We start from the raw sequence: 25946 nt of genomic DNA, 5'->3' as shown, positions 1-25946 counted from the left end.
CCTCCTGGCCTCAGGGTCTCTGCAGACCTGGGAAGTGGGAGCAGACTCCTCACAATATTTTTTTTTTCTTGCACAGTGTGGCCTTCAGGGGTTAGGTCCCTTCCCCTGTTCAGGACTGGCACACACACACACACACACATTTCCACCCTCCATGCACATGCATATGCACACACATGTATGCAACACTAACCCATGAGATGTGAGTGCACACTCTTCACTCTCACTTACACATGACATACATAATGACACTCACACCCCCATGTGCGCACATACACTCTATGCACATGCACGCCTCACCCCCACATGCACAGACACACACTGATGCGTGTACACCCCTATAACTGCACATGCATGCACACACACAGACCTCTTCTTCCACAGGAACTTTTCTTTCCTGGCTGTGATGCTTGGAACTGTGGCAGCCACCTTGGGACCATGAGGACAGAGAACAAAGCCAACAAGCCAGAGATGGCCGAGTAGAGAGGTGAAAAAGCAAGTCCTTGGTGGCATCTTGAAGGGATTAGCCTGCACCTCGGATCCCTTGCTAGGCGACACAACACACATTCCTTGTGGTTTGTGCAGCTGGGTCAGAGCGTTGCGTTCCTGTGGCCAAGAGCACCTGTCACTGCTGCTCCCTTGGTCTCTAAGACCCTCCCCTCGGCCCTTCCCGTGGCAGCTCCTTCTAGTCCTCAGGCTCAGCTGAGACGTCTGGCATCCTCGGACATCAGGGCAGGGCAGTCCCGTCACCCACATGGCCCCGTATCTGCAAATGTGACCCTGTTCGGGGGAAATAGTGTTTTCCTTTGTGGGTGATGTCAGTAATGAAGTCATACCAGAGCACAGTGGGTCCTACCCCTAGTCCCTTCTGAGTGGCGACTTATAAAAGGGGAGAACAGACCGAGAGACAGACCGACACAGAGGAAGACAGCATGTGAGACTGTGTGCAAGCCGGACAGCCAAGGACTGCTAGCAGCCAACAGCCACTGGGGGTTCAGGGACCAGGAAAGCTCTTCTCTCAAAGCCCTCAGAAGGGATCTACATGGTCAAGACCTTGAACTAGAACTTCTAACCTCCAGAATCATAAGAAAGTAAATTTCCGTTCCTTAAAGCCACTATGTTGGTTGTAGTATTTTCTAATGGCAGCCCTAGAAGATTAAGACACCCACTACCCAAAGCTGCCCCCCTCTACTCATCACTCTCGTGTCTTTCTGGGGTTTGTTTGGACTCATGTGTGGCTTGGGGGATTTGGTGTCTTAGCTCCAATACCCCTGTCATGTCCTGGAATCACCTCATTTCTTTACTTGCTTATCATCTGCCTCCCAGTGTAGGAATGAGAGTGCCATGAAGCCCGAGAGCTTTCCATCTGGCTCACGGTCTAACCCCAGAGCCGTTTCCCCAGCGTGCAGTAGGTGCTCAATAAATGTGTGCTGGTCGTGCAAAGGGTGGAGGGACATGGGGAGGGTCCGCACGCAGGTGCTCCACCCAGTCAGTGGAGCGGGCCCTCCAAGCACTCTTTCCGCTTTCCCAGTGTCTGCCCTGACATTCTTGCAAATAAAACTGCCTCTTAGAAGGGACTTCCGGGATGTGAATAATAACTACTGTCCATTTGAAAGGCCAAGACTAGGTATTTAGACTTCAGATCGGGTTGCCCAACCACATGCATCATTTATGGCCGCCTGCTCCTACAATCACATCACACACCACACATCTGCTTCGCTGACGTCCTTATTCACCCAGCCATTAAACCGAGACATTGTTACGCCCCTACTTACCTCCGCCAGCTTATCTGGAGTTCCTGGGTGGTGCAGTTAACATGTTCAACTGCTAACCAAAAGGCTGGCAGTTTACAGCCCTGGAAACCCTATGGCGCAGGTCTACTCTGATTCTGACTTGGGCCCTGGTTTCTTCACAGTATGGCTGAACCCCAACAACCAAACTCACTGCTGTCAAGTTGAATCCGACTCACAGCGACCCTTCCTTGGGTTTCTGAGGCACTATCTCTACGGAAGTAGATTGCCCGACCTTCCTTCAGAGGAGTGGCTGGTGGGTTTGAACCGCCAGCCTTCTGGTTAGCAGTCAAATGCTGAGGTGGGTGTCATACTAGGTATGTGCATAATGGACTCGACCAGCCCACAGGGGCTGTGCTCAGCACCTGGACAAGCTTGGGGCAGCTGTGAGTCAACCCCAGGCCCCTCCTTATCAATCCCAGTCTCCCTGTTAGGAGGTGAAGTCACTTAAATGAAAGTTCTGCTGAGGCAGGGCGTGGAGGTGCTGGGAGTAGGGGCGAGGGGGAGACTCTGCCCCTTCTGAAATCATTTCATTCTCATAAACAAAATAGACTTAGGATTCCGACCAACCAACCGCTCCTGCTGAGTCGATTTCTACTCACGTATCCCTAGAGGGGACGGAGTCGGACTGCCACCCAGGGCCTACAGGGCCTTCATCTTACAGAAGCAGACGGCCCTATCTTGCCCTTAAGGAGCGGCTGGTGCATGTGAACAGCCGACCTCTCAGCCAGCAGCCGAGGGCTTACCCACTGCACCATCAGAGCTGCTTTTCCTTTACCGAGGGCCCCTACAAGCAGCGTCCTGGCAAACCCTTGGAGTCTGAGCTGCCTCAGAGAATGGGCAAGTGGCTCTTTTCATTGAAATTAACTAGCATTCTTATTCAGTTGCACCAGCCACGTTTCAGGTCCTCAACCACATTTCAGGTCCACAACAGTGGCTAGGAGCTGGCTATTGGACGGCGCAGCTAAAGAACATCTCCATCTTCACACAAAGTGTCATGGTACAGCACTCTGTAAGCAGAAATGCCTGTGAGGTCCTGGCAGACGTTTCTGTCTTTTCTTTTCCCTGTTTGAACATCTCAGGTGAGAGCTGTGATAGCAGGTGTGTCCGGTGGCCTGTGCAGGTGGGACAGAGGCTGGGGAGCAGCTTTCAAATGCCTGAACTTCCTTCTCTTAGTGGCATCCCACCCTTCCAACCTGTGTCTTAATGCTTTGGCTTCTCAAAGACAAATAATCTCTTCTGAGTCCACCCTTTAAGGATTCAGTGAAAACTCTGAGCCCTGTTCCTAGGAAACAAGGGACACAGCTTTACACATAATTCAGAGGCCGTGTGGACAATTCCTCCCCCAAAGCCGTCCTGCCAGACTGTGGCCCCTGGCCGAGGTGCCCAGACCCAGACACTAAGGGTATGGTGAAGACCAGAGAGATTGAGTGAGATGCCCAAGGACACACAGCAATCCACTGGCAGGCTCTAACTCCCTGTAAGGCCATGGTTCTCCTGGATTACGCCACAAGGACACAGGCCTTTGCCACACTTGCCAGCCCACCGGCTCCTTGGACACACCCCAAAGTCACGGGGCTCTGACTTACCAGTTGCATTCTGGGGGAACCAGCTTGGTCAGCTCTTCCAGGGACTTCTCTGATCTGTACTCCTGGCAAGGGGCACATCAGACATGCTGTTCAAGGAACAGGAACTTCACACAATGCCCGTCACGCCTGGTCGCCCCAGCCCAGAACTCAGGAAATACATACCTGGATGAAGGCCACGGTGACCACAATCAGCACAGCCTAAGGGGGAGGGGCAGGGCGTCAGCACCAGGTGCTCCGGGCACAGGTGGGGGGCGAGGGTGATGGGGGAGGGGGAGGGATGGGGAGGGGGAGGGGCAGGCTTGGGACGCACTTCCTGTCTTGCAAAACAAACACACTGTGCAGAAAGCATGGAAAACAAGGAAGCCAACAACACGACAAAAGAGAGCCACCCTCAGTGCCGTCACCCACAGCTTCATGTTTTTGGGTTTCCTTGTCTTTCTGCACATACACACGGGGTCACATGTCCAATGGGAGGGTCATGCGTTCAACTGGAGGGTCACACTCCTAACAGGGGGTCGTGCATCCAGCACGGGGTCACACATCTAACACAGGGTCACACAGCACAGGGTTCTTCACATCCGCACAGGGTTCTTCCAGAATCTGCCCTTTCCACTCAACAACACACTCTGCTCCTCATCCCAGGTCAGTCTGGCCCCCACCCCAGTGCTGCTGAGAAGGGCAGAGCACTGCACCGCAGGAGGGGCCTCCAACAGAAAGAGGTCGCCTGCTGGGGAGTGGACGATGGCTCCGTGTGTGTGTGTGTGTGTGTGTGTGTGTGTGTGTGTGTATGTGAGCACGCACACACATACATATGGGAGAGGAGGGAGGGACGGAGGGCGGAGGGCAGAGATGTATCTATATACACGCGCACGTTTCTTCTTTCCACGCAGCGAATTCTTCTTGCGTAATGAAAATGAGACCTTTTCTCCCCCATAACAAAGTGTGTCCGCGAGCCCCTTGGCGGCCCCTGGGCACTCACCATAGTGATGCTGACGGCATCCTCGTACTCTCTGATGAGCACGCTCACCAGGGCCGAGCCCAGCAGTAGCAGGATCAGGGGGTTCTTAAACTGCGAAGTGAAAAATAGGGTGGGGGGTTCTTTGCCACCAGCCTGTCGCAAAAGGCATCTTTGAAGCATTTGGCACATCAGCCGTGAAGAACGCACTCCATGCTATTAATCACGTGTTAACATTGTTAGTGGTGTAACAGCACCGTCGTGCAAAGCAAGCTGCACGAGGACTCCCGTATGAAGCAAGAAGCTGAGGGTGGGTTTTGATAGAGTGGCAGCAGGAAGGAGACCATCCCAGGGAGATGGGCAAGGCGTCCCAGAGGAAGGGGTACCCCAGGCAGAGCAGCCGGAAGAGGCTTTGTGCTTCTAGGTTTGGGCAAAGATGGGTCCCCGGCTACAGCGTGGAGAGCGCCCCACCACAGCGAGAGCTTCAGCTTCCTTCTCTGCACTTCAACTCCCAGAAGCTTGCATCGCACCACCTGCTCCCAACACTGGATTGTAGGAAGCTTCTGGACTGACCAGAGCCACTTGGTACCCAGAAGTCCTTTACAGAGGAAAAGGCATCAACGAATGTCATCCCTGTTGCACTGAAAATGGACCAATGAGCAGGGTGGGACTTGAGAAGGATGGAGGAGGATGCTGCAAGGAAGGCTGTGATTGGTCTCTGAACAACCAATCAGGAAAGCGTTAGCCACTGAGCCAACAGGAAGGAAGTTGAAGCTCAGGGAGCCCTCGAGCCAAAGGATGGAGAGGGGCAGTGCCACAAAGGGTTGAGGAAAGGAAACTGAGGCTAAGTGCCTGCCCTCAGCCTTCTGGAAAGTTCTACCCACTAGGGCTTTCTGCACTGGTAAGGGTGGGTATAGGAGTATTGCCTTCTAGACTGGAACTTGCAGCCATGTCTGACTTTTCACGCCCCTTTTCCTAATGGCTTCCTGGCACCTTGACTATGGTACCTTTCGTTCAGAAATGAGGCATCATCTATAGCAAGGGCTAAGGACAGAGACTCTGGGCCAGTTTGCATCCCAACACTGGCCCTTACTGCTGTGTGGCTTTGCCCTGGGCTTGCCAGGTAAAACACGGGACACTCACTTAAGTCTGAATTTCAGACAAACAAGGAATAATGCGTCTTGAGAGCAGCACAGCCAAAATGCTCCTTAGAAGCCAGCGTGGTGAGACTCTGTCTCGTGTACTTTGGATATGTTATTGGGAGGAACCAGTCCCTGGAGAAGGACTTCATGCTTGGCACACCAGAGGAAAAAAAAAAAAAGAAAGACCTTCAACAAGGTGGCCTGACACGGTGGCTCCAACGTACCAAGGACTGTGAGGATGACGCAGAGTTTTGTCCTGCTGCGTGCAGGGCTGCTAGTAATTGGAACGGACGTGACGGCCCCTAACAACATCGTGTCCCATGCATTAGCTGCAACACGTTTATTCACGTGAAGAAGTTATTCCTTAGTTGGCTGATGAAATCTAACTGGGTAGCCTTTGTTTTTATTTGCTAAATCTGACAAAAAACCTAAGGCTAAAATTTCAACTCTCTGTACACGAGGACCTCATCTGTAAAAGGGGATGGAACTGTCAGCCGTGGTCAAGTCAGCCCCCAACCCGTGATGACCCTTGCACAATGGCATGAGACGCTGCCTGGACCATGGCAGCCCCATGACTGGCCAGGATCAGACCGTCAGCCTGGAAGCTCCGCTGAAGGCTGGTCAGCACCACCACGACAAGCCAGCCTCCAGGGAGGCTGACGGGTGGAGGCTGCGTGTGAGGGCACGGCCGGGAACTGAACCTGGGCTGCCAACATGGTAGGTGACAATTCTGCCACGGAACCACCACTGCCTCACGGGGGGTCACACAGCACTTACCTATTTGGGCTAGGAGGAGGGGTACGTCAGTGCCTGCAAAGCCCTCAGTATGCTGCCTGGCACGCAGTCAGCCCTCAGGGAGTTTGGCCTCCGTTATTCATGACCATGACTGCCCAGGTGCTGCAGTCATGGGTATCCCTCCTGCCGCCGAGGGCAGCCCGACCAGGAGAGTGAGTCCCATCTACCAGCATAACACCCCTGTCCCACTCCTCAGAACCTGCCTGAGGACACCCTCAATCAAAGTTTAAACAAGGGATGACCCTGCCCCTGGCTCAGGCTGGTCAGAGCACAGGCCTGCCACCCGGGGCCCTACCTGGTCAAGGTACTTCTTCCACACAGGCTCTGTATTGTCGGCAACAAACTCATTCCAGCCGTGGACCAGCCTGCGTTGTGTCACCGCGAGCTCTGACAGCCCGTTCTCCAAGTCCACCTGGAGGAGACAGTCAAGAGCAAGCTCAGGGACGGGCCCTGTGAGGACTGCAGAACCCGACTCATGGGACCCCCAGCCCAGAACCGGCTTCTCCGACGCTGACGACTGTGACTCTACGAAGGAGAGGGACTCCTCCAAAGGCCCCCAGCAGCGCAGCTCCTTTGCCCTGCACCACAGTCCCTGGATGGTGCGAATGGTTAAGCACTTGGCTGCTAACTGAAAGGCTAATGGTTCAAGTCCACCCAGAAGCAGCTCGGAAGAAAGGCCTGACAATCTGCTGCCAAAAAAATCAGCCACTGCAAACCCCACGGAGCTCAGCTCTGGTCTGACACACGGGGGGCTGTAAGTGAGGACTGACTCGGCCACTGAAAAGCTAACAGAAAACTGCCCTAAACTGACAGCAAGACAAATACCCTGGGCCTAAATTTTAACAAATGGAATTGTAATATGGAATTTCAGAAACACAGAAACGCTTTTTCTTTAAAACAAAAAAAGAGCACAAGGAGACCCACCCTTAGACACAATAGCAGCTAAAACTATTCAGTCGTGCGCAGGCTCCGCCAGACATGGCCCCGCGCTCTTTCCACATATTCAGTCATCGAGAGCCAAGCACAAGGAAAGGGAGCCGTCATTCTGATGTCAGCAACCGTATCCTCGTTTTGACAAACTCAGCAACGAGAAAGCTCCACTCGGAGCACGACGTGTGCAGGAGGCATGGGGGCAGAATTTCCTTCTAGATTCTTCCAGAGAATGGAAATCAAGCTCTTTCACAGGGACAAGGTCCAGGCAGAGAAAAAAGTCTTTCCTGCCTCTCTCCAGATACAAGCAGGAGGTTAAGGGGTGTTAGAGGAGTCTGGGGTACTCTCAGGGAAAGAGTGGCATGAAAGAGTGCCTTCCAGCCTCCTACACACTGTGACGCAGGCTCTTCTGCTGGGAGGTGTTTGTGCGTTTCCCCTGGGTGCAGTGGGTTATGAGTGCGCACACACGTGCACACACACACCCCAGTATGTTTGCTCAGTTTCCTAAGTAAAGAAAATTAAAAACATAAAACAAGCCACGTCCTTCTGCCTCAGGCTTGGCCGAGTGGGCTCTGGACAGGAATTCAAATGCATCTGAGAAACGTGTGAGATTTGGTAGAAGTCACTGTCCACACCATGGACTGTAAGAGGCCAAGGATGGGACTAGAGAATGGCGCAGAGTTTGAGATTCAACGACACAAAATACTTGGATTCAACACCAGGTGTGCTACGCCCTGGCCCACCTGGGCAAGCGTTCCATTCCCTGTGTCTCTGTTTCCTCACGTGCAGATGGGAGGATACGGACACACCACACAGCGTGTCTGACGGGGAATGGTGGGAAGCGGCACTACTGAGGACTCTGACGATGGTACTCGCCATGGGAACCAGTCAAGACCCACAGCATTTTCTCGCAACACATAAAAATGTATCTTAACAGGATTCCAAGGCAGCCTCCGGGCTTCCCATGTTGCTCTCTTTCTAATCTAAACACCGCACTGTAACAGCCATCAGACGAATGTTTAGCTCTTACGTAAAATGCTTTGGCCAAGTCTTCTTTGTGGCACTTGCATGCTTCCTTGGGCGGCAGAGGTACCACTGTCTTCTCCTTCTCGATGGCTTTCAACTCGCATTGCTCATCAGTCTGGGGGAAGAAACCAGGATCGTGGTTAAGCAGGTTAGAGTCGTGAACTGATGTGGCTTTTCAAGCTCTGACGCACATACAGAGAGTGTGTGCATCATACGGGTGCCTCTCCCATGTCACAAACTAACGACCAGCTCCCATATCAACAGACAGGTGTTCCCAGCTCCCAGAAGTGTCCTCGTGTCCCCCCCCAGCCCACCCACCCCAAGAAGGGTAACCCTATCAAGCTCTTGATCCCCTCAGTGAGTTCGGCCAGGGTTTGACTGGAACGTATCTGGTGGGGGGGTGGTGTCAGGAGCTGTCGCGTTGTTTTCACCCCCTAGCCACCCCACGTGAACCACTCTGCAGGGCTTTCTTGGCTGTCCTATCTATGGAAGCACAGTGACCGGCTTCCATGGCCCTGCTGACTGGTGTTACTCATTTGCACGGCTACAGAGCATCCCATTGGATGAATGTATCACGATGTACCACCCTCTACTGGTGATGGACACTCAGGTTACTGATATTCCTGGCACATTTGTGTTTAAGCAAATTTATTCAGGAGAACTAGAACTTGCAAAGCTGAAAGAGCAGGGTGACAGGTTATATATTCAAAACAGGGAACCTCCAAAGTCTGAGATTTGGCTGCTATGCTGAAGGTCAAAGGTTCAAACCTACCAGTTGCTCCATGGGAGGAAGATGAGTCAATCTACGTTCCATAAAGATTTATAGCCTTGGACACGGAGTGGGGGCTGCTATGAGTCAGCATCGACTCAATGGTAGTGAGTTTGGTTAAGGTTTATACACCATGCATTAGAGAGCGCCCCCTGCTGATGACAGGTGGCATCACAGCCTGGTTCTATGAGACATTTCAAACAACCTATGGAAAACAGGAACGCTGCCAAGTTTGGGAAGAATGAGTGAGCGTTCTGTGTTGAGACCCACTGGCCTGGGGAGAAGTCATCTGAAATACCCGGAGGGCCTGGGAGGCTGGGTAACGCAGAGACAGCTCAGTGCTGGATGTTTCCGCAACCTTGTTCCTAGTACTCTGATACCCAGTATGTGATAACATCTTTTCCTTTTCAAGCAGGCTGTTGAGGAGTGGGAACAAGGAAGGACAGAATGACAACTGGCCTCTTCCTTCAGTTGGAACAGAGACTGCGAATCCCTCTTTCCCTTCCTGCACCCACTCTCCTCCTTCAATAACAAATGCGCCCCAAATGCCTAGTGGCTTAGAAAAGCTTTGCTGACATGTCCGGTTCGGGCATTCTTAACAATCGCAGGGACCACTCAACAGGTTCCTCTGCTGTGGCTCCTCGAGCAATACCGCGCTCCTTACCGTGTGAGAGCCACTGCTCGTCGCAACACGCATTTCAAGATGACAGCACAGCTTCCCACCCTCAAGATCTGGTTCGGTCGTTCCCAGCAGAGTGCTCCACTCTTGCCCGCTTCCCAGTGGGATGTGGTGTGGTCCCAGGGCCTCAGGACCTGCCCCGCCCCACCCTGCTCTTCTCAGTGTTCCTACCGCTTCCCCCAAACCACATCAAAGCCACTTTGACACAGCAGCCGAGGGACTCCAAAATACGGAACTCTAATCACCTCTCTCTCTCTCTCTCTCACACTCTCTCTCACACACACGGGTCCTAGCCGAGCCTATGACCAATTCCCAGCAATCCCACCCCAGGTATATACCCAGGAGTGTCGAGAGAGGACCTTGAACAGAGGCTTGCACACCAGTGTTCACACAGCACTAGTCACAGTAGCCCAAAGGTAGAAATGACCCAGGTGTCTGTCAACAGACGAATGGAGACATGGTTGTGGATCATACACACACAAGGGAGGATATTCAGACACAAGGAGAAATGAAGTCCTGGTGGACAACAACATGGATGAACAAGCCTCGAAAACACGATGCTGAGTGAAACAAGCCAGACACAAAGGACACGGATGTCCCCACGAACATGAATGTGTAGGACAGGCACACACGTAGACCCGTAAGTGTATTAGCTGTTACTGGGGTGGGGGAAGTTCCTGCCACAGGCACCCAGTGTCTGCTCAGGGGATGAAAAACTTCAGGTGAAGGACAGTGGTGATGGTGTCACAACACAGTGAACATAATGAATGTCACTGAATTACACACTTAAACATGGCAACACTTGTTAGATACATTTTGCCACAATAAGATATTTTTTTAAAAATAAATAATTCCTTAATATGCATTATTCAGTTCATGTACAAACCTCCAATTGTCTCAGACTTTCAACTGTTTATAGGGGCCAGACAAAGTCGCTGCAGTGTGCTTGGCCGATGTTTCCTGCTTTCTTTCATTTCACTCACTCTTAAGTCTGTTCATCTACTCCTCCATTCTCCCCACTTAGAGTTTGTTTGTTGAAGAAACTCCCATTCTTTTAAATGTTTACTTTGTTACGCAATTACGGAACATAGGATTTACAGTAGCATACGTAAACTATAGTTTACTAAAAAGTAATGGCTTAGGGTGCATGTAAAAGTTGTTCTCATTGGTAGGAAGGCAGGGTCAGGAACCACATAAACCCAACGTGACTGGCTGATGGAACTGACTCCACAATCTCACCATGTCCTTGTCACCATCCTAGTCCAAGCTGTCCCCGGGACCACAGCCTCACATTATGGGTGATTCTATAAATCTGGAGCCCTTGGGTGTCACAACGGTTAAGCACTAAACTACCAGTCAAAAGGCTGGGGGTTCTAACCCACTCAGAGGCACCAAGGAAGGCATGCCTGGCAATCTGCTTCCAGAGTCATGCCAGCCTGGGAGACCCTGCGGAACAGTGCTACCCTACACACAGGCCACCAGAGCCGGGACGGTGACCAGCACCAGCTGTCAATCTGCCACCACCGGCCCCCACGTCCTCTGCGACTGCACGCGTGGGATCCAGTCCCTGTCTCCCTCAGACCCTCCGCTCACTGTCGTGGGGCCACTGTGCCTCATCCGACACCAGGCTGTCCTGAGCGTCCGTGTCCCTGCCGACCTGCTCCCCTCCGTCTCTGCTCTTTCCCTCTCCCCCGGCTCTGTCTCTTGTCTGTCTGTCCCTCTCCTCTCTCTCCCCTTCCCTTTCCTCTCCTCCTCCTCCTCTCTCTGGATGGAACAGGCATCTCCCTACCGAGCACTTTCCCCCCTGGCTTCCAGCTGCCAACCCTGGAAAGCTCTCTCACCGCTCCTGGAGGCCTCCAACCCTCAGAAGGTCTACCTGACACCCCCCCCTTCCCCGAGTGGGCAGCCTTTCCATCTGGCTGGACACCTCTCCCCAGAACCCTCTTGTCACCTTTCTCAAGAAGCATCTCTGCCTGGGGCCACCTGCCAACATGTGCCTAATGCTCCTAGCCGTGGGCAGACACTGCTTTCTCTGGGGCACACCTGGCACCACCGTGCCTAGAGGCTGCCTGGCTGCCCTCACTCCCAGGACCTTCCCTTCACCGCAACGGCAAACACCAGGTGGCAATGGCCAGGTGCCAGCATGGAAAACAGCCACCCAGAGCCCCCAGGGGGCCCCAGCCGGGCATATTAAACTCGCACTGACTCAGCAAGACTAGCCCTGGGTTCGAATCCCAGCTCCTCCCTGCAGGAAGCACCCATGTGGTGCTTCTGAAACCCAATCCCCTTTCCTGGCCCTGACCCTGCTGGGCTGTGTGACCTTAGGTAAGACAGTTGCCCTCTCTGAGCTTCAATTTTCTTCTCTGAAAAGAAAAAGGCAGTAGGGGGCTGCGAGGGCCATCAGCTTTGCCTCCAAGGTTGTCACAGGAACATGAGATCAGGTGTGTAAACCTAGAAGCAGCTAGCTTTAAGTCCCTGTCGTACCTCTCGTACAACTGCTGCTCACCTGATAGGAAAGACTGACGTTTATTTGGTTTATTGATGAGGAAGCCGTGTGCTCAGCCTCACATAACTGCCCAGCTTCAAGATCCTCACCATAAAAGTGGACGATAATCCATACATCACAGGTTCATTTTGAGGACTGAAAAACACCACCTCTGTAAACACCTGGCCGGGGGAATGTGTACTCAGTGAATGCTTCAGACTAGCCTGGCAGAGGGTGGCTTCTCTCTCTGCCCCTGTCCTGTTGGGGACCCATCCCCCCCCGAGCTTCTCTGAGAGGTCATGTTCCCAACAGTGAGTCTAGAAGATGTGTAAACGCCTGAAAACGTGTTTGTAGCAGATGTCGCAAAGGCAGGCAGGCAAAGAGAGAACCCTATAAAGACGACCTCCTTGACTTGTGCTCGACACTGGTCTCAAATTCCCTGTATTTAAAACAAGAGAATCACGGGAACCCATGACCCCTGTCCCATGTAGCTCAGACCGGCAGGAGCCCCACCCTTCCACAGGTGTCCCCATCCCTGCCTGTCCACCCCACATCCTGGGGAGCCAGCCATGTGGCTGGGAGGGGCCTGTGTGGTTAAGGGGAGGGGCTGGGGCAAGGCAGAACCCAGGCAGCAAACATCACAGGGCTGGGGAGAGGCCGGGAAGAGCCCAGGGACCTGGGGGCGCTGGCTGAGCGGCCCGGGGACGTGGGGCAGCCTGGAGTCCATACAGTGTGAGGACCTGGCTTTGATGTCACTCTGCGGGTGTCCACAGTGTTGTTATTGTTGGGTGCTAAGGAGCTGGCTCCCACTCATGGAGGCCCCCAACAATAGAACAAATACTGGCTGGTGCCCCATCATCTCCACCGCAACTGGTGAGAGTCTGCTGCTTGGCTGTATTAACATATAGTTATTTACCCACCATTAGTGCGATGCTTAAGGGGCCTGGTGGCACAATGGGTAAGCACTCAGCTGCCAAACGAAGGCCGGCAGTTCCAACCCACCAGCTCTCCGCATTAGAAAACACCTGGTAATCGGCTTCTGTAAAGATCACAGCCCAGGCAGGCCCACGGGGCAGCTGTGCTCTGCCACACAGGGCTGCCACGGGTCGGAACTGAAGACACAGCACACAACAACAGTACTATACTTATACACCTACTATTACTTGCATACTTAATACCACTTACACACCACTAGGTATACATCCAAAAGAACTGAAAATAAATTCTCAAACAAATACAAGTTCACACACGTCCATCACAGCACTATTCATAATAGCCCAGGAGGAAGGACCCCAAACCAATGCCCATCCACAGAGGAATGGATAAACACCATGTGGTTGATGCATGGAATGGAATATTATTCAGCCAAGAAAAGGAATGAAGGTCCGATTCACGCTATGACATGGATGAACCCTGAGAACATCATGGTGAGTGAAAGTAGCCAGACCCCAAAGGATACATACTGTAAGATTCCATTTACAGTCGGCCCTGTGTATCCACGGGCTCCATGTCCGTAGAGTCAACCAAATGCAGGCTGAAAATATTTCAGGGAAAAAAAGAAGCAATGAAGTGGTCAAAGCAATCCTTCAAAGGCTAAGAGGGGACAGAAAGTGCCGTTTACGTGGATGTACATCGTGGTACTGGGGCAGCACCACAGGACAAACCACTGACTTCTCCAACACGAACCGCCAACAATACGAAAGGAGCCCCTCAGCCAAACGCGTCGGGGACCTTGCTGGGTCCTGATTTGAACGAACTGTGAAACTATCTACGAGACCATCAAGGAAAGCTGAGTGTCAACTGGCTACGGAACAGTATGTGGTGCTGGTGTTCACATGTGTTGATGGGCCGTGAATGCAGTTTTCAGGAGGCATGATCTTAGAGACAGAGAGGGTGAGAGCGAGAGAGAGGAGGCATGATCTTAGAGACAGAGAGGGTGAGAGCGAGAGAGAGAGGAGGCATGATCTTAGAGACAGAGACGGTGAGAGCGAGAGAGACAGGGAAACAGTTACAGGCGAAGTTTAGGCCGTCTGAGAGTTGCATAAACATCACCCAGGTTGTGCTGGAGTACAGACGGACCAAGACTGGCCACCACTTTGAAACTGGTGACAGCGGGTGACGGAGCCACGTGGCCCCATGACACTATTCTGTCTCCTTCTGTAAATGACTGAAACCCTATCAGACAAAGTTCAACAGGAAAGGAGAGCTACAGGTGTTGACTGAGGGAGGTATCTTTATATGTCACCAAGGACAAAAGGAATCTGCAGAATCCTCTTTATAGTATAACTCCATGTAGTAAAAAAAAAAAAAAAAAAAAAATATATATATATATATATATATACACACACACACACACATGCATAAAAAGCAGCAGCCATGTGCATGTGTGCATGCATGAGGGTGTGTATGAATTGTCTGCAGTGTGCATGTGTGTGCAGTTGTGCACTCACTGCATGTGTGCATGAAAGTGTGTGCACGCATGTATGCGCTGTGCGTACAGGTTGCATGTACTGTGCGTGTGTGCACACATGTGCATTCATGTGCTTGCATGTGTGCAAGTTATGGGTGTATGCAAACATTGGGTGTGCATGTGTGTGGGCACGTGCATTTATGTGACCACAGGAGAAAGAGTTGGGAGGTAACAGTGGCTGCCTCCCAGTGTTGCACTGAAAGGGAAGAGGAGCTGCCAGCTCATTTCAAGTTTGCAGACGTCCATGTGGTTTGAATCACCTTTTGTAATGAGTGGCACATCCTGCTTACATTCAGACGCTCTCTGGAGACCCCAGTTCTCGCTTCCTGCCAGTCCTGATTTGGGCAGAGCCAACCAGTCCTCTCCTGTGACCCCAAGAGATGGCTTGCCTAGGGCCAGTGGTCCTGCTGCTGGTGCGTCTGGGCTGGCGACGGTGGGCAGGGCTTCCTAAGCCACCAAGAAACTGTCTGGCACCTAAGAGTGAGTTGAGTATTTGCTCCAAGCAGAAAGCTCAGGGCTGATGTTTCTGCTGGTGGTAGCTTCGAAGACAACCACACAAAGCAAACGTGGCTTTCACTGAAAGATGGGTTGATTGAAGAAATGAAGTGTGTGTGAGCTCATCCTGGACCACACAAGTGTGTCAACACCAGCCTCACCTGAACCATAGCTCCGGCTTCACCTGCCTTCCTGCCAGCACAGGAGGCTAATCCATTCAAACACAGAGAAAGACCCGAACAATCTCGTCCTTGTCGCAATGGATTAAATACCAGGCATTTCTCTAAAATATGTTTGTCCTTGTGCCTCAGTTTCCTCACGTGGTAAGAGGGCTTTTGGGAACTATGTGGCTGGAAGACAGTAACGGCTGAGAGGCTCTCTACTGGACACTCTTGTCCCTTCTGGAAGTTTGGACCACGAGTATGAGCTGCTGGTTCACTGCGGGCAAAGCCAGTCGTGGCCAAGCCTGGTGTTGCAGAGGATGAAGGAAGGGGGGAGGTTTCACATGAAAGGGAAGCTCCCAGAAACAAAGATGAGTGGAAATTAACCAGGAAAAGAGCAAGAAGAAAAAGCACCCAGGCAGGGGACAGAGCATGCAGACTGTCCCCAGAAGTGTGGCTCATTCCAGGGACTGCAAGCGGCCAGGGTGGCTGCAGCCAACAGGAAGTATCAGGAGGCTGTGTGCTGGAGCACACTCAAGGCAGGTGGGTCATGACTATGGAGCTTACGGCCACGTGGAGGAGACGGGGAGAAGGAGGTCACAGATGGGCTCAATAAAGTCTGCAGTTTTTGTTTTGTTTTGTTACTATTAAAACCCACAAAGTGCAACAAACCAGAAAAAGGGTGCACCACCAGGGGCAGAGGCTGGTCCACCTACCAGCTCTGCCATCAGCAGCAAGCCCTCTCATTCTCTGTCTTTTCTTCTGTAAAATGGGACTAATGGTCTCACACAACTAGGACTGTGGTGAAGCAGGCCTTAAATTTGGGTCTCAGGTCAAGATGGGTTTTGGGTGTTTTTTGTCCAGCCCAGGATCCTACACGTTGGTGGCGTTTATTTCTGTGTGTGTGTGTGCGATGGTGGTGGTGCAGTGGTACATATACACATGACCCCAGACAGTAAAAGAACTATCAACAGGACAAAGTGGATTACACAGAGTATACATCGTGTTCTGGGACGACCTGTGCAGCCAGGGCCCATGGGAACCACTGGGATCAGGGCAAGAAGGTGGTTGACCAGGTGAGAAGATTGGTCACGTACTGGGAGACCGAGAAATATGCAAATGTGCCGAGGATCAGGGCAGCCGGTGAGCTCACTATTGGTGAAAGGGCTGACACACATCCTGTTAGAATTTATGGATTTCAATATCTATACGTAGGCAGATATGGAACTCGGTACAGACCTCACAGCGTATGAGAGGGCTGAGAAGCCATGAGCACCCCAAGCTCCAGACCCTGAATTCTAAATACACTCCCCAGTAAAATGAGCAGCTGCTGCACAGAATAGTTAGGTGGATCCCAACAAAAGTCAAACGATCATCACACGGCCCAGTAACCTCTCTCCTAGAAGTCTCCAGAAGACTAGGAAGAAGGAATTTAAACACATGCTCATACACCCAGGTTCCCCGAGGTGCCGTTCACAACAGCCAAAAGGCAGAAACAAACCAAACGTCTTTCAAGAGAAGACGAACCAAGAAACAAAATGTGGTACGCGCATACATGGGAACGTTACTCTCCATAAAGAGAAATGAAGTTCTGATACACGCTATGGCATGGATAAGCCTGGAAGATGTGACACCGAGTGCATTATGTCAGGCACAAAAGGCCCCATACTATAAGATCCCACGTATATGAATTGCCTAGAACAGGCAAATGCTGAGAAGCAGGAAATAGATTAGTGGTTCCCAGGGACAGGGGGAGAGATAACAGGAAGTTAGTGACTCACGGTGACTGGGAAGCTTTGGGAAGAGTGGTCATGGCTGCATGATGGCACATGTAATTATGGCAATGAATGGACACTTAAATGTGGTTAAAATGGCAAAGCTTATGGGATGTTGTCTCACCTCAGTAAGTTTTTTAAAAAATCACCAAGGCCTGTGTCCTCTAATAGCAAGCCCACTTCCAGTTGGGGTGCGGCAGACTGACTTGTATGGGTGAGAGGTGGCATGTGAGGGAGCGTCTTCACCACTGCCTGCCAAGGCCAGACACCGGCAACAACCTCAGAGTCCACCACTGAGAGACACTCGGCACGTCCAGACTTGCGACCCACTGTAAAGCAGCAGGAGATACACTGCAGTGAGTGACCCCTGTTAAAGAAACAGTGAAGGAGAGCTCAATAGGGCACACGGCACACTCGTTCTATGAGAAAGAGACAACAGAAAAAACAAGTGAAAAAGAGAAGGTACTACCCCTTCCTTCTTCCGAGTCTGTCTTAGTCTGGAAGCTCCACTGAAACCTGTCCACTGTGGGTGATCCTGCTGCTATTTGAAATACTGGTGGCATAGCCTCCAGCCTCACAGCAACACGCAAGCCACCACAGTGTGACATACTGACAGATAAGTGTTGGGACAAGAACGTGGACACATGTTTGTAGGATGGGAAATGCACCGAAATGAGAAGAAACAGCCGCAACCATCTGTCATAATCAGAATGTGTAATGTACAAAATATGGATCTAGGAAAGCATGGTGAAGAAAAGGGTGCTAGGAACTGAGGGGACAATAATTGAGATGTTTCAATAAATGGATGCAATGCTGCACTCACTCACTCGTCTATGCCAAGAAATTCAGAAGACAGCCACCTGGCCAACCAAACGGAAGACATCCATATTCGTGCCTACCCACAAAAAGGTGATCCAACAGAATGAAAGCAGTAGCATGAATATCACATCCAAGTAAAATTTTGTGGAAGATAATGTAAAAATGGTTGTAGCAGTACATTATAGGGAACTGCCAGAAATTCAAGCCAGCTTCAGAAGAGGATATGAGATGAGGGATATCACTGCTAATGTTAGATGGATCTTGGCTGAAAGCAGGGAATACCAGAAAGATGTCTACATGTGTTTTATTGACTAAGCAAAGGTATTTGGCTGTGTGGATCACAACAAATTATGGGTAACACTGCAAAGAATGGAAATTCTAGAACACTTAATTATTCTCATGTGGACCCTGTACATAATAGACCTAGAGGGAGTCATTTGAACAGAACAAGGGGACACTGCATGGTTTGAAATCTGGAGAGGTAGATGTCAGATTGTATCCTTTCACCATATGTATTCAACCTGTATGCTGGATAAGTCATCTGAGAAGCTGGGCTATGTGAAGAAGATCGTGGCATCAGGACAGAGGAAGAATCATAAATGACCTGTGATATGCAGATCATACAACCTTGGTTGCTGAAAGCCAAGAAGACTTGACACATTTATTGGTGAAGATCAAAGACTACAGCCTTCAATATGGATTATACTTCAACATAAAGGACACAGAAATCCTTAAAACTGGACGAATGAGCACATTATGATAAAAGGAGAAAATACTGAAGTTGTCATGGCTTTCATTTTACTTGAACCCACAATCAATGCCCATGGATGCAGCAGTCAATAAATCAGATGACATATTGCACTAGGCAAATTGGCTGCAAAAGACCTTGTTGAAGTGTTAAAAAGCAAGGGTGACACTTTGAGGACTAAAGTGTGCCTGACCCAAGACACGGTATTTTCAATTGTCTCATATGCATGCAAAAGTTGGACGACGAATAAGGAAGCCTGAAGACGAACTGATGTCTTTCAATTATGGTGCTGACAAAGAATGGTGAGTATACCATGGACTGCCAGAAGAATGAACAAATCTGTCCTAGAAGAAGTACAGCCAGAATGTCCCTAAGAAGCAAGGATGGTACATGTACTTTGGACCAAGTTATCATGAAAGACCAGTCCCTGGAGAAGGACATGATGCTTGGTAAAGTAGAAAGAGGGTCAGTGAAGAAGAAGAAGACTGTCAGCAAGATGGATCGACACAGTGGCTGCAACAGTCGGCCCAAAAAAAGCAACAATTGTGAGGATGGCAGAGGACCGGGCAGTGTTTTATTCTGTTGCACGTGCGGTCACTATGAGTCAGAACTGACTTGTGAGCACCTAACAACAGAAAATGCGTCAAAAGGACCCCTGGTGGCACAGTGGTTAAAGTGCTCATGTTCTAACTGAAAGGTTGATGGTTCGAATCTACTAGCAGCTTGATGGAATAAAGACCTGGTGATCTGTGTCAGTAAAGATGACAGCCAGGAAAACACTATGGGGAAATTCTACCCTGTCACACGAACAATTTCAGAAGACAATGCAAGAACAAAATGACAAAATAAACAAAAAATCAGAAATGATACAAAATCTACTGATAGACGTCCAGAGGATTAATACTAAATTTTCAAGAATAGATAACACATTGAATGGGCAAAGGAGTAGAATCAAATCAACAGAAGACAGAATTAGTGAGAATGAAGACAAATACCTCAATACTTCTTTGGAAAGGGATCAATCAGAAAAAAAAGATCAAAACAAAATGTCAGAATCAACTTGAGGCACACAACAAAATGCATAAAATCCTTCTGGAATGATCTAGAAGAAATGACAGTTACTAGAGACACATCCAGTAGCTGGGGAAAAGGAGTGGCAGAGAAGGAGGTGACATTATGTGTGTGTCCTTGCCCACGGGTGCCCTTTGGGTTCCATATCACGTACATGTGTTAACTACTGAAAAGGCAAATAGTTCTGTAAATCGCATCCACTCTTCTTATACTGAATGAACATTGCCCAGCAACCCTCTGGGATACACTGTTTTCCCACACTAACCAATCAACAAGTTCGCTTGGCAGGCATGTCCTCGTGGAGTTTAATAAACGGGCTCTGTTAGTTGCTGCGGAGCTGACTCCAGCTCACGGAGACCCCACGCGTAACAGAATGAACACTGCTCAGTTCTGCACCCTGCTCACGATCACTGGGCTGCGCGCGTCCTTTGTTGCATCCACTGTACATTGTGAGTGTCTTTCAGCCCGGGGGTTCATCTCCCAGCACTGTGTCAGACAACGTTTTGTTGTGATTCTAAAGGTTGTCACTGGTTCATTTTCAGAAAGAGACCACCAGGTCTTCCTTTCTAGTCTGCCTTAGTCTGGAAGCTCTGCTGATGCCTGTCCTCCGTGAGTGACCCAGCTGCTGGTCTTTGAAATACCACTGGCAGCGTTTCAAGGATCAGAGCAATAAGCAACCATAGTGTGACAAACAGATGGGCAGTGAAAACAGGCTCCAGGCTTACACATTTGTTCCTTGGTGAGTCTTGGTTCACATGACTGAGTTCCCTAAACAGTGTCCGTGGGACAGCCAGCAAACACAGATTTCTACACTGGTAGAGTGAGGACACAGGAGAAGAGTCCACAGTGTGCCTGACATTCTGTGGCCAGTGAACCCACATTTTCCAACTGAAAGACAGTGGGGGAGGGGACAACTAAAAACAGCTGAAGCAAAATCAAAAAGCAAATAAACTGGTAAAATATTTTATACAGATAGTACTGATAGGGGCTGACGTCCTTTCATGGATAAGGAACTCAGGAAAATAAACAAGAAAAATTTGGAAGACTCTGAGAAGAATGGACACGAATCAATAACTCTGAAGAGGAAATACAAATACAAATGGCTAACAAATATGTCAGGACAGTTAAGAATGGAAGTACAGATTCTTATCAACTTGGCAAATACAAAAAAGTTAACAGAAGATAAGGCTGAATTGCGGCTATGGGTGTCACGCACAAGACAAGCTCTCCAGAGGCAGGAAGACAAACTGGCCATGTCTTCTAAAAGCACCTGGGCAATATCAGAGCACAAGACTCGAGATGGGCAGAGATCTCTTAGAAATGACACAAAAGTCATGAAACATGAGCAAAAAAAAAAAAAATATATATATATAGTTATAAAAGAATAAACAGCATTACATAAAAATTTTAAAACTTTTGTTTTTCTAAAGTTACAATTAAGATAAGAAAAAAACTAAGCCAGAGAATGGGAGAAACTTCTATGTGTGTATGTCATGAGTGTGTGTTTGCATGTGTGCATATGTGTTTGTCTCTCTGTGTTTGAGTGTCTGACTTATATTCAGAATTCAAAAAACTCTTACAAATCCATCATCAGAAGACAGCTTGATTAAAAATGGGCAAAAGACTTGAACAACTAACTCCATTACCAAACCAAACTTACTGCCAATGTGTTGATTCCCAATCATAGTAACCGCCAGTGAGTTTCCAAGGTTGTAAATCTTTACAGAAGCAGACTGCTTCATCCTTCTTCCACAGGGCGGCTGGTGGATTCAAACCACCGACTTTCTGGTTAACAACCAAATGTCTTAACCACTGCACCACCTAGGCTCCTTCACCTACTCCAGTAAACATATACAATTAGCCCAAAACCACACAAGAAGATAGCACTATCACTAGTCATCAGAGAAATGCAAGTTAAACCACCACGCAGTACCACTGTACACCCAAGAGAATGGCTACAATTTAAAAAGTTAATGGTGTCAAGCACTAGTGTGGGGGCAACTAGAATGCCCACAGTGCTGGTGCGATTGGCAAAATCTTACAAAGTTAAACATAAACCTGGATGGCAGAATAGGCAGACAAGCTACACAGACCCTCTTCAACAAAGAAAAGAGAAACCAACTGACAGAGATACAGAACATAATCCTGGAGCCCTGAGCTTTGAACAGAAGGATACAGTAGATTAAACACCAACTAGTCAAAGAACCTGAATGAAAACAGTGAATAAGGAGACAAACAGAGCTGTGGACTGTCAGCAATCCTAATAGCACAGAAAGCCTGAATATTTCCAAGTGGTGTTAGGACCTGAAAAATAACCTAAAAATCAGCCCTGCTCACCAAGGGCTGCATGGATGACTGCACTGGTGGCTGATGACTAAAAAGGGAAACAGCAAAGAAGGAGACAAACTGAGCTGTGGACTTTCACTGTCTGGAGGGTGCAGCCATTTTGAAAGTTTACAAGGGGCTGCCATTTTGGATATTTAAAGTGACAGCATTCTCATTCAGATTCCAGAGACCTAAGAATAGGCTCCTTTTGCCAAGGACAGCACAGACATACCACAGGCTGACGACTGCCTAAATGCTGCCAACTAGAGAACAGAGGTGCACAGTACTCTGCTCACTCAGAAAACATCCAAACAAAACAAAGAAAATGAAACTCTTGGGTGAATCACTCCAGCATACAATCACCGATTAATTATAAACACAAAAACATCACAATATCTCAGAGACAACAGAGCATCACAGTCCACACAAAGAAGCAAGATAAAGCAGGAGAAACAAGGGACCAAGAAACATACCCAGAACACATCCCTGAAGAAGCAGCAGCATTGGAACTCCCCGATAAGGAATTCAAAAGAATTATATTTAGGTACCTTCAACTGATTGAGAGACAGATCAAGGATTACACTGACAAAACTGAGGCAACCACAGAGAAAACCCTAGAACAATTCTGGAAGACAATACAAGAACAAATGACAAAAGAAATGAAAAATCAGAAAAGATACAATATCTACAGATAGAAATCCAGAAGATTAATACTAAATTTTCAGGAATAGGTAACACATTGAATGGGCTAAGAAGTAGAACTGAATCAATGGAAGGCAGAATTAGTGAGACTGAAGACAAATACCTGAATATTTCTTTGGAAAAGGATCAATCAGAAAAAAAGATCAAAACAAAATGAAAAAAGCCTAAGATTCATGTGGGATACCATCAAAAGGAATCGTGTCTGACTCGACGGCAAACAACAACAAATCAGAATTTCAGAACAGGAAGAGACATATAAAACCACTGAGAAAATTGTTGAAGATTTGTTGGTGATGATTTGCTGATATGATGAAAGATGAGAATATATCCATTCAAGAAGTCCAACAGGATAGACCTCAAAAGAAAATCACCAAGACTTATCATCATCAAACTCACCAAAACCAAAGACAAAGAAAGAATCCTGGAAGCAGCACAGGAAAAATGAAAAGTTACCTAGAAAGTGCAACCAATAAGACGAAGCTCCCATTTCTCGGCAGAAACCATGCAGGCCAGAAGGCAATGGGAATGTATATATATAATCCTGAAAGAAAAAATATTCCAAACAAGGATTATATACCTGGAAAAACTGACCCTCAAATATGATGGTGAAATTAGGACATTTCCAGATAAACAGAAATTAAGGAAATTTGTTAAAATCAGACCAACCTTACAAGAGATGCTAAGGGGAGTTCTTTGGACAGAGAACCAACAACAGCCAACAGCAACTGACCATTAACACACGTGATGACATAACCCAGAAACCAACTCAGCTATAGACATAGCCAAAGTAAAATAAGCTTACAAGATTGTAAACAGGGAACCAGAGACATCAATTGGCAAATGAGGACAACTACAAACCAAAAAGAGGGAAAATACTGTGTAGTTACAGAACTTCTAAATGGTGAGGAAGTCAAGACAATTGGAAGATAGAATGGACTGTTCTAAACTTGGGAAGAAAATTATAAATCACAGGGTAACCTCAAAGAAAAATGACAAATCTTCACATCAAAATGAAAAAGAGAACAAGTACAATATTTAACAAGTACTGAAACAATAGCAATGAAGGTGGTGGTAGCACGATTCATAAAAAAAATGAGAAAATTATATGGAACAAAGAAACCAGGAACACCACCAAGAAACACATAACAAAACGACACCGACAAATTCATACTTGTTGATAATTACATTGAATGTCAATGGATTAAATGTACCATTCAATAGACAGATAGTTGCAGACTGGATAAAAACATAATCCGTCAATATGCTGCCTACAGGAGACACACCTTAGAGACAAAGACAAAAATAGACTAAAAATCAAAGGTTGGAGAAAGGTATATCAAGCAAATGGCAACCAAAAGAGAGCAGGAATGGTGAGATTAATTTCTGATAAAATTGACTTTAAGACAAAAACCACCATAAGAGACAAGGAAACCAAACTCACTCCTGTTGAGTAGGATCCGACTCATAGCAACCCCTCCTTGAGTTTCCGAAGTGGTACCTCTACGGAAGTAGATTGCCCAATCTTCCTTCCGAGGAGTGGCTGTTGGGTTTGAACCGCCAGCCTTCCAGTTAGCAGTCAATGCCTTGGGCACTATGCCACCAGAGCTCCACAAGAAAGGACATTATATAATGATTAAAGGATCAATGGAACAAGAAGACATAACAATAATAAATATCTATGCACCCAATGAAAGAGCCCTAAAATACATAAATCAGACTTTAACAGAATTGACAAGACAAATAGATGACTTCACAGTCATAATAAAAACAATGCAACGCACTGCCGTGGAGTCAGATCTGACTCATAGCGACCCCTCCTTACAGTCATAGTGTTGTTGTTATGTGCCGTGGAGTCACACCCAACTCATAGCAACCCCTCCTTGGGTTTCTGAGGTGGTATCTACGAAATTAGATTGCCCAATCTTCCTTCCGAGGAGTGGCTGGTGGGTTAGAACCACCAGCTTTCTGGTTAGCAGTCAAGTGCCTTAGGCACTATGCTATACAGTCATAGTAGGAGACTTTAATACACCACTTTCAATCAAAGATAGAACTGGAAAGAAACTCAACAAAGACGCAGAAGAATGAAACAATACAGTCCACAAACTTGACCTTATAGACATCTACAAAGCACTTCACCTAACAAAAACACAATATACTTTCTTTTCCAGTGCACATGGAATATTTTGCAGGAAAGACCATATGTCAGGCCACAAAGCTAGCCTCAATAAATTAAAAATACTGAAATAATGCAAAGCATCTTCTCAGATCACAATGTTATAAAATTAGAAATCAACAAGATGAATGGAAAAAGAGAAAACACATGGAAACTGAATAACACCCTCCTTGAAAATGACTGGGTAATAGAAAAAATGAAATTAGAAAATTCCTTGAATCAAACAATAATGAAAACACAACATACCAAAATCTTTGGGACACAACAAAACCAGTGATCAGAGGCCAATTTATAGCAATAAATGCACACATCAAAGAAGAAAGAGCCAAAATCAATACCTTAACCCAACATCTCCAACAATTAGAAAAAAAAAGAAGCAAAATAAGCCTACAGTCACAAGAAAAAAAAACAAAAGATTTGAGCAGAAATAAATGAAACAGAAAATACAGAAGAGAAAAAATCAACAAGGCTAAAGACAGTTTTTTGAAAAGATTAATAAAATTGACAAACCAATGGCAAATTTAACAAAGGAAAGTAGGGAGAGAATACAAGTAACACAAATAAGAAAGGAATTGGGTGATGTCACAACAGCTCCAAAAGAAACTAAAAGGGTAATATCAGGATACTATGAAGAACTATACTCCAACAAATTTGAAAATCTAGAGGAAATGGACAGATTTCTAGAAATACACTATTTACCTAAAGTAACACAGAGTGAGGTGGAAAAGTTGAACAGACCCATGACAAAAGAAGAAATTGAACAGGTCATAAGAAAATTACCAATAAAAAAAAGTCCTGATCTAGACAGTTTCAGTGCAGAATTCTACTGAATGTTCAGAGAAGAACTGGTACCAATCCTACTCAAACTATTCCAGAACACAGAAAAGGATGGAATCCTTCCTAATTCATTTTAAGAAGCAAGCATAACCTTGATACCAAAACCAGGTAAAGACATCACTCAAAAGGAAAACTACAGACAAGTATCCTTCATGAATACAGATGCAAAAATCTTCAACAAAATCCTAGCCAATAGACTCCAAGAACCTATCA

General features: G+C 47.9%; 1 protein-coding gene across 1 annotated transcript in view; it reads right to left on the bottom strand.

Moving 5' to 3' along the window:
- The window catches only part of ATP2C2 (ATPase secretory pathway Ca2+ transporting 2), a 73131-nt gene that overhangs the window by 34421 nt on the left and 12764 nt on the right, over positions 1–25946 (bottom strand). The window contains exons 2-6 of the mRNA XM_007939207.1: positions 8229–8339; positions 6564–6680; positions 4356–4445; positions 3539–3574; positions 3377–3438 (exon numbers count right to left, since the gene is read on the bottom strand). Of these exons, the coding sequence (XP_007937398.1) occupies positions 3377–3438; positions 3539–3574; positions 4356–4445; positions 6564–6680; positions 8229–8339 (416 nt within the window). The remainder of the gene's footprint in view (positions 1–3376; positions 3439–3538; positions 3575–4355; positions 4446–6563; positions 6681–8228; positions 8340–25946) is intronic.

This window comes from Orycteropus afer, unplaced genomic scaffold (assembly GCF_000298275.1).
Source record: "Orycteropus afer afer isolate SDZICR_OR568_19922 unplaced genomic scaffold, OryAfe1.0 scaffold00057, whole genome shotgun sequence".
Lineage (NCBI taxonomy): Eukaryota > Metazoa > Chordata > Mammalia > Tubulidentata > Orycteropodidae > Orycteropus > Orycteropus afer.
The sequence above is the reverse complement of the archived record's forward strand: the minus strand, read 5'-3'. Positions and strand labels throughout refer to the sequence as shown.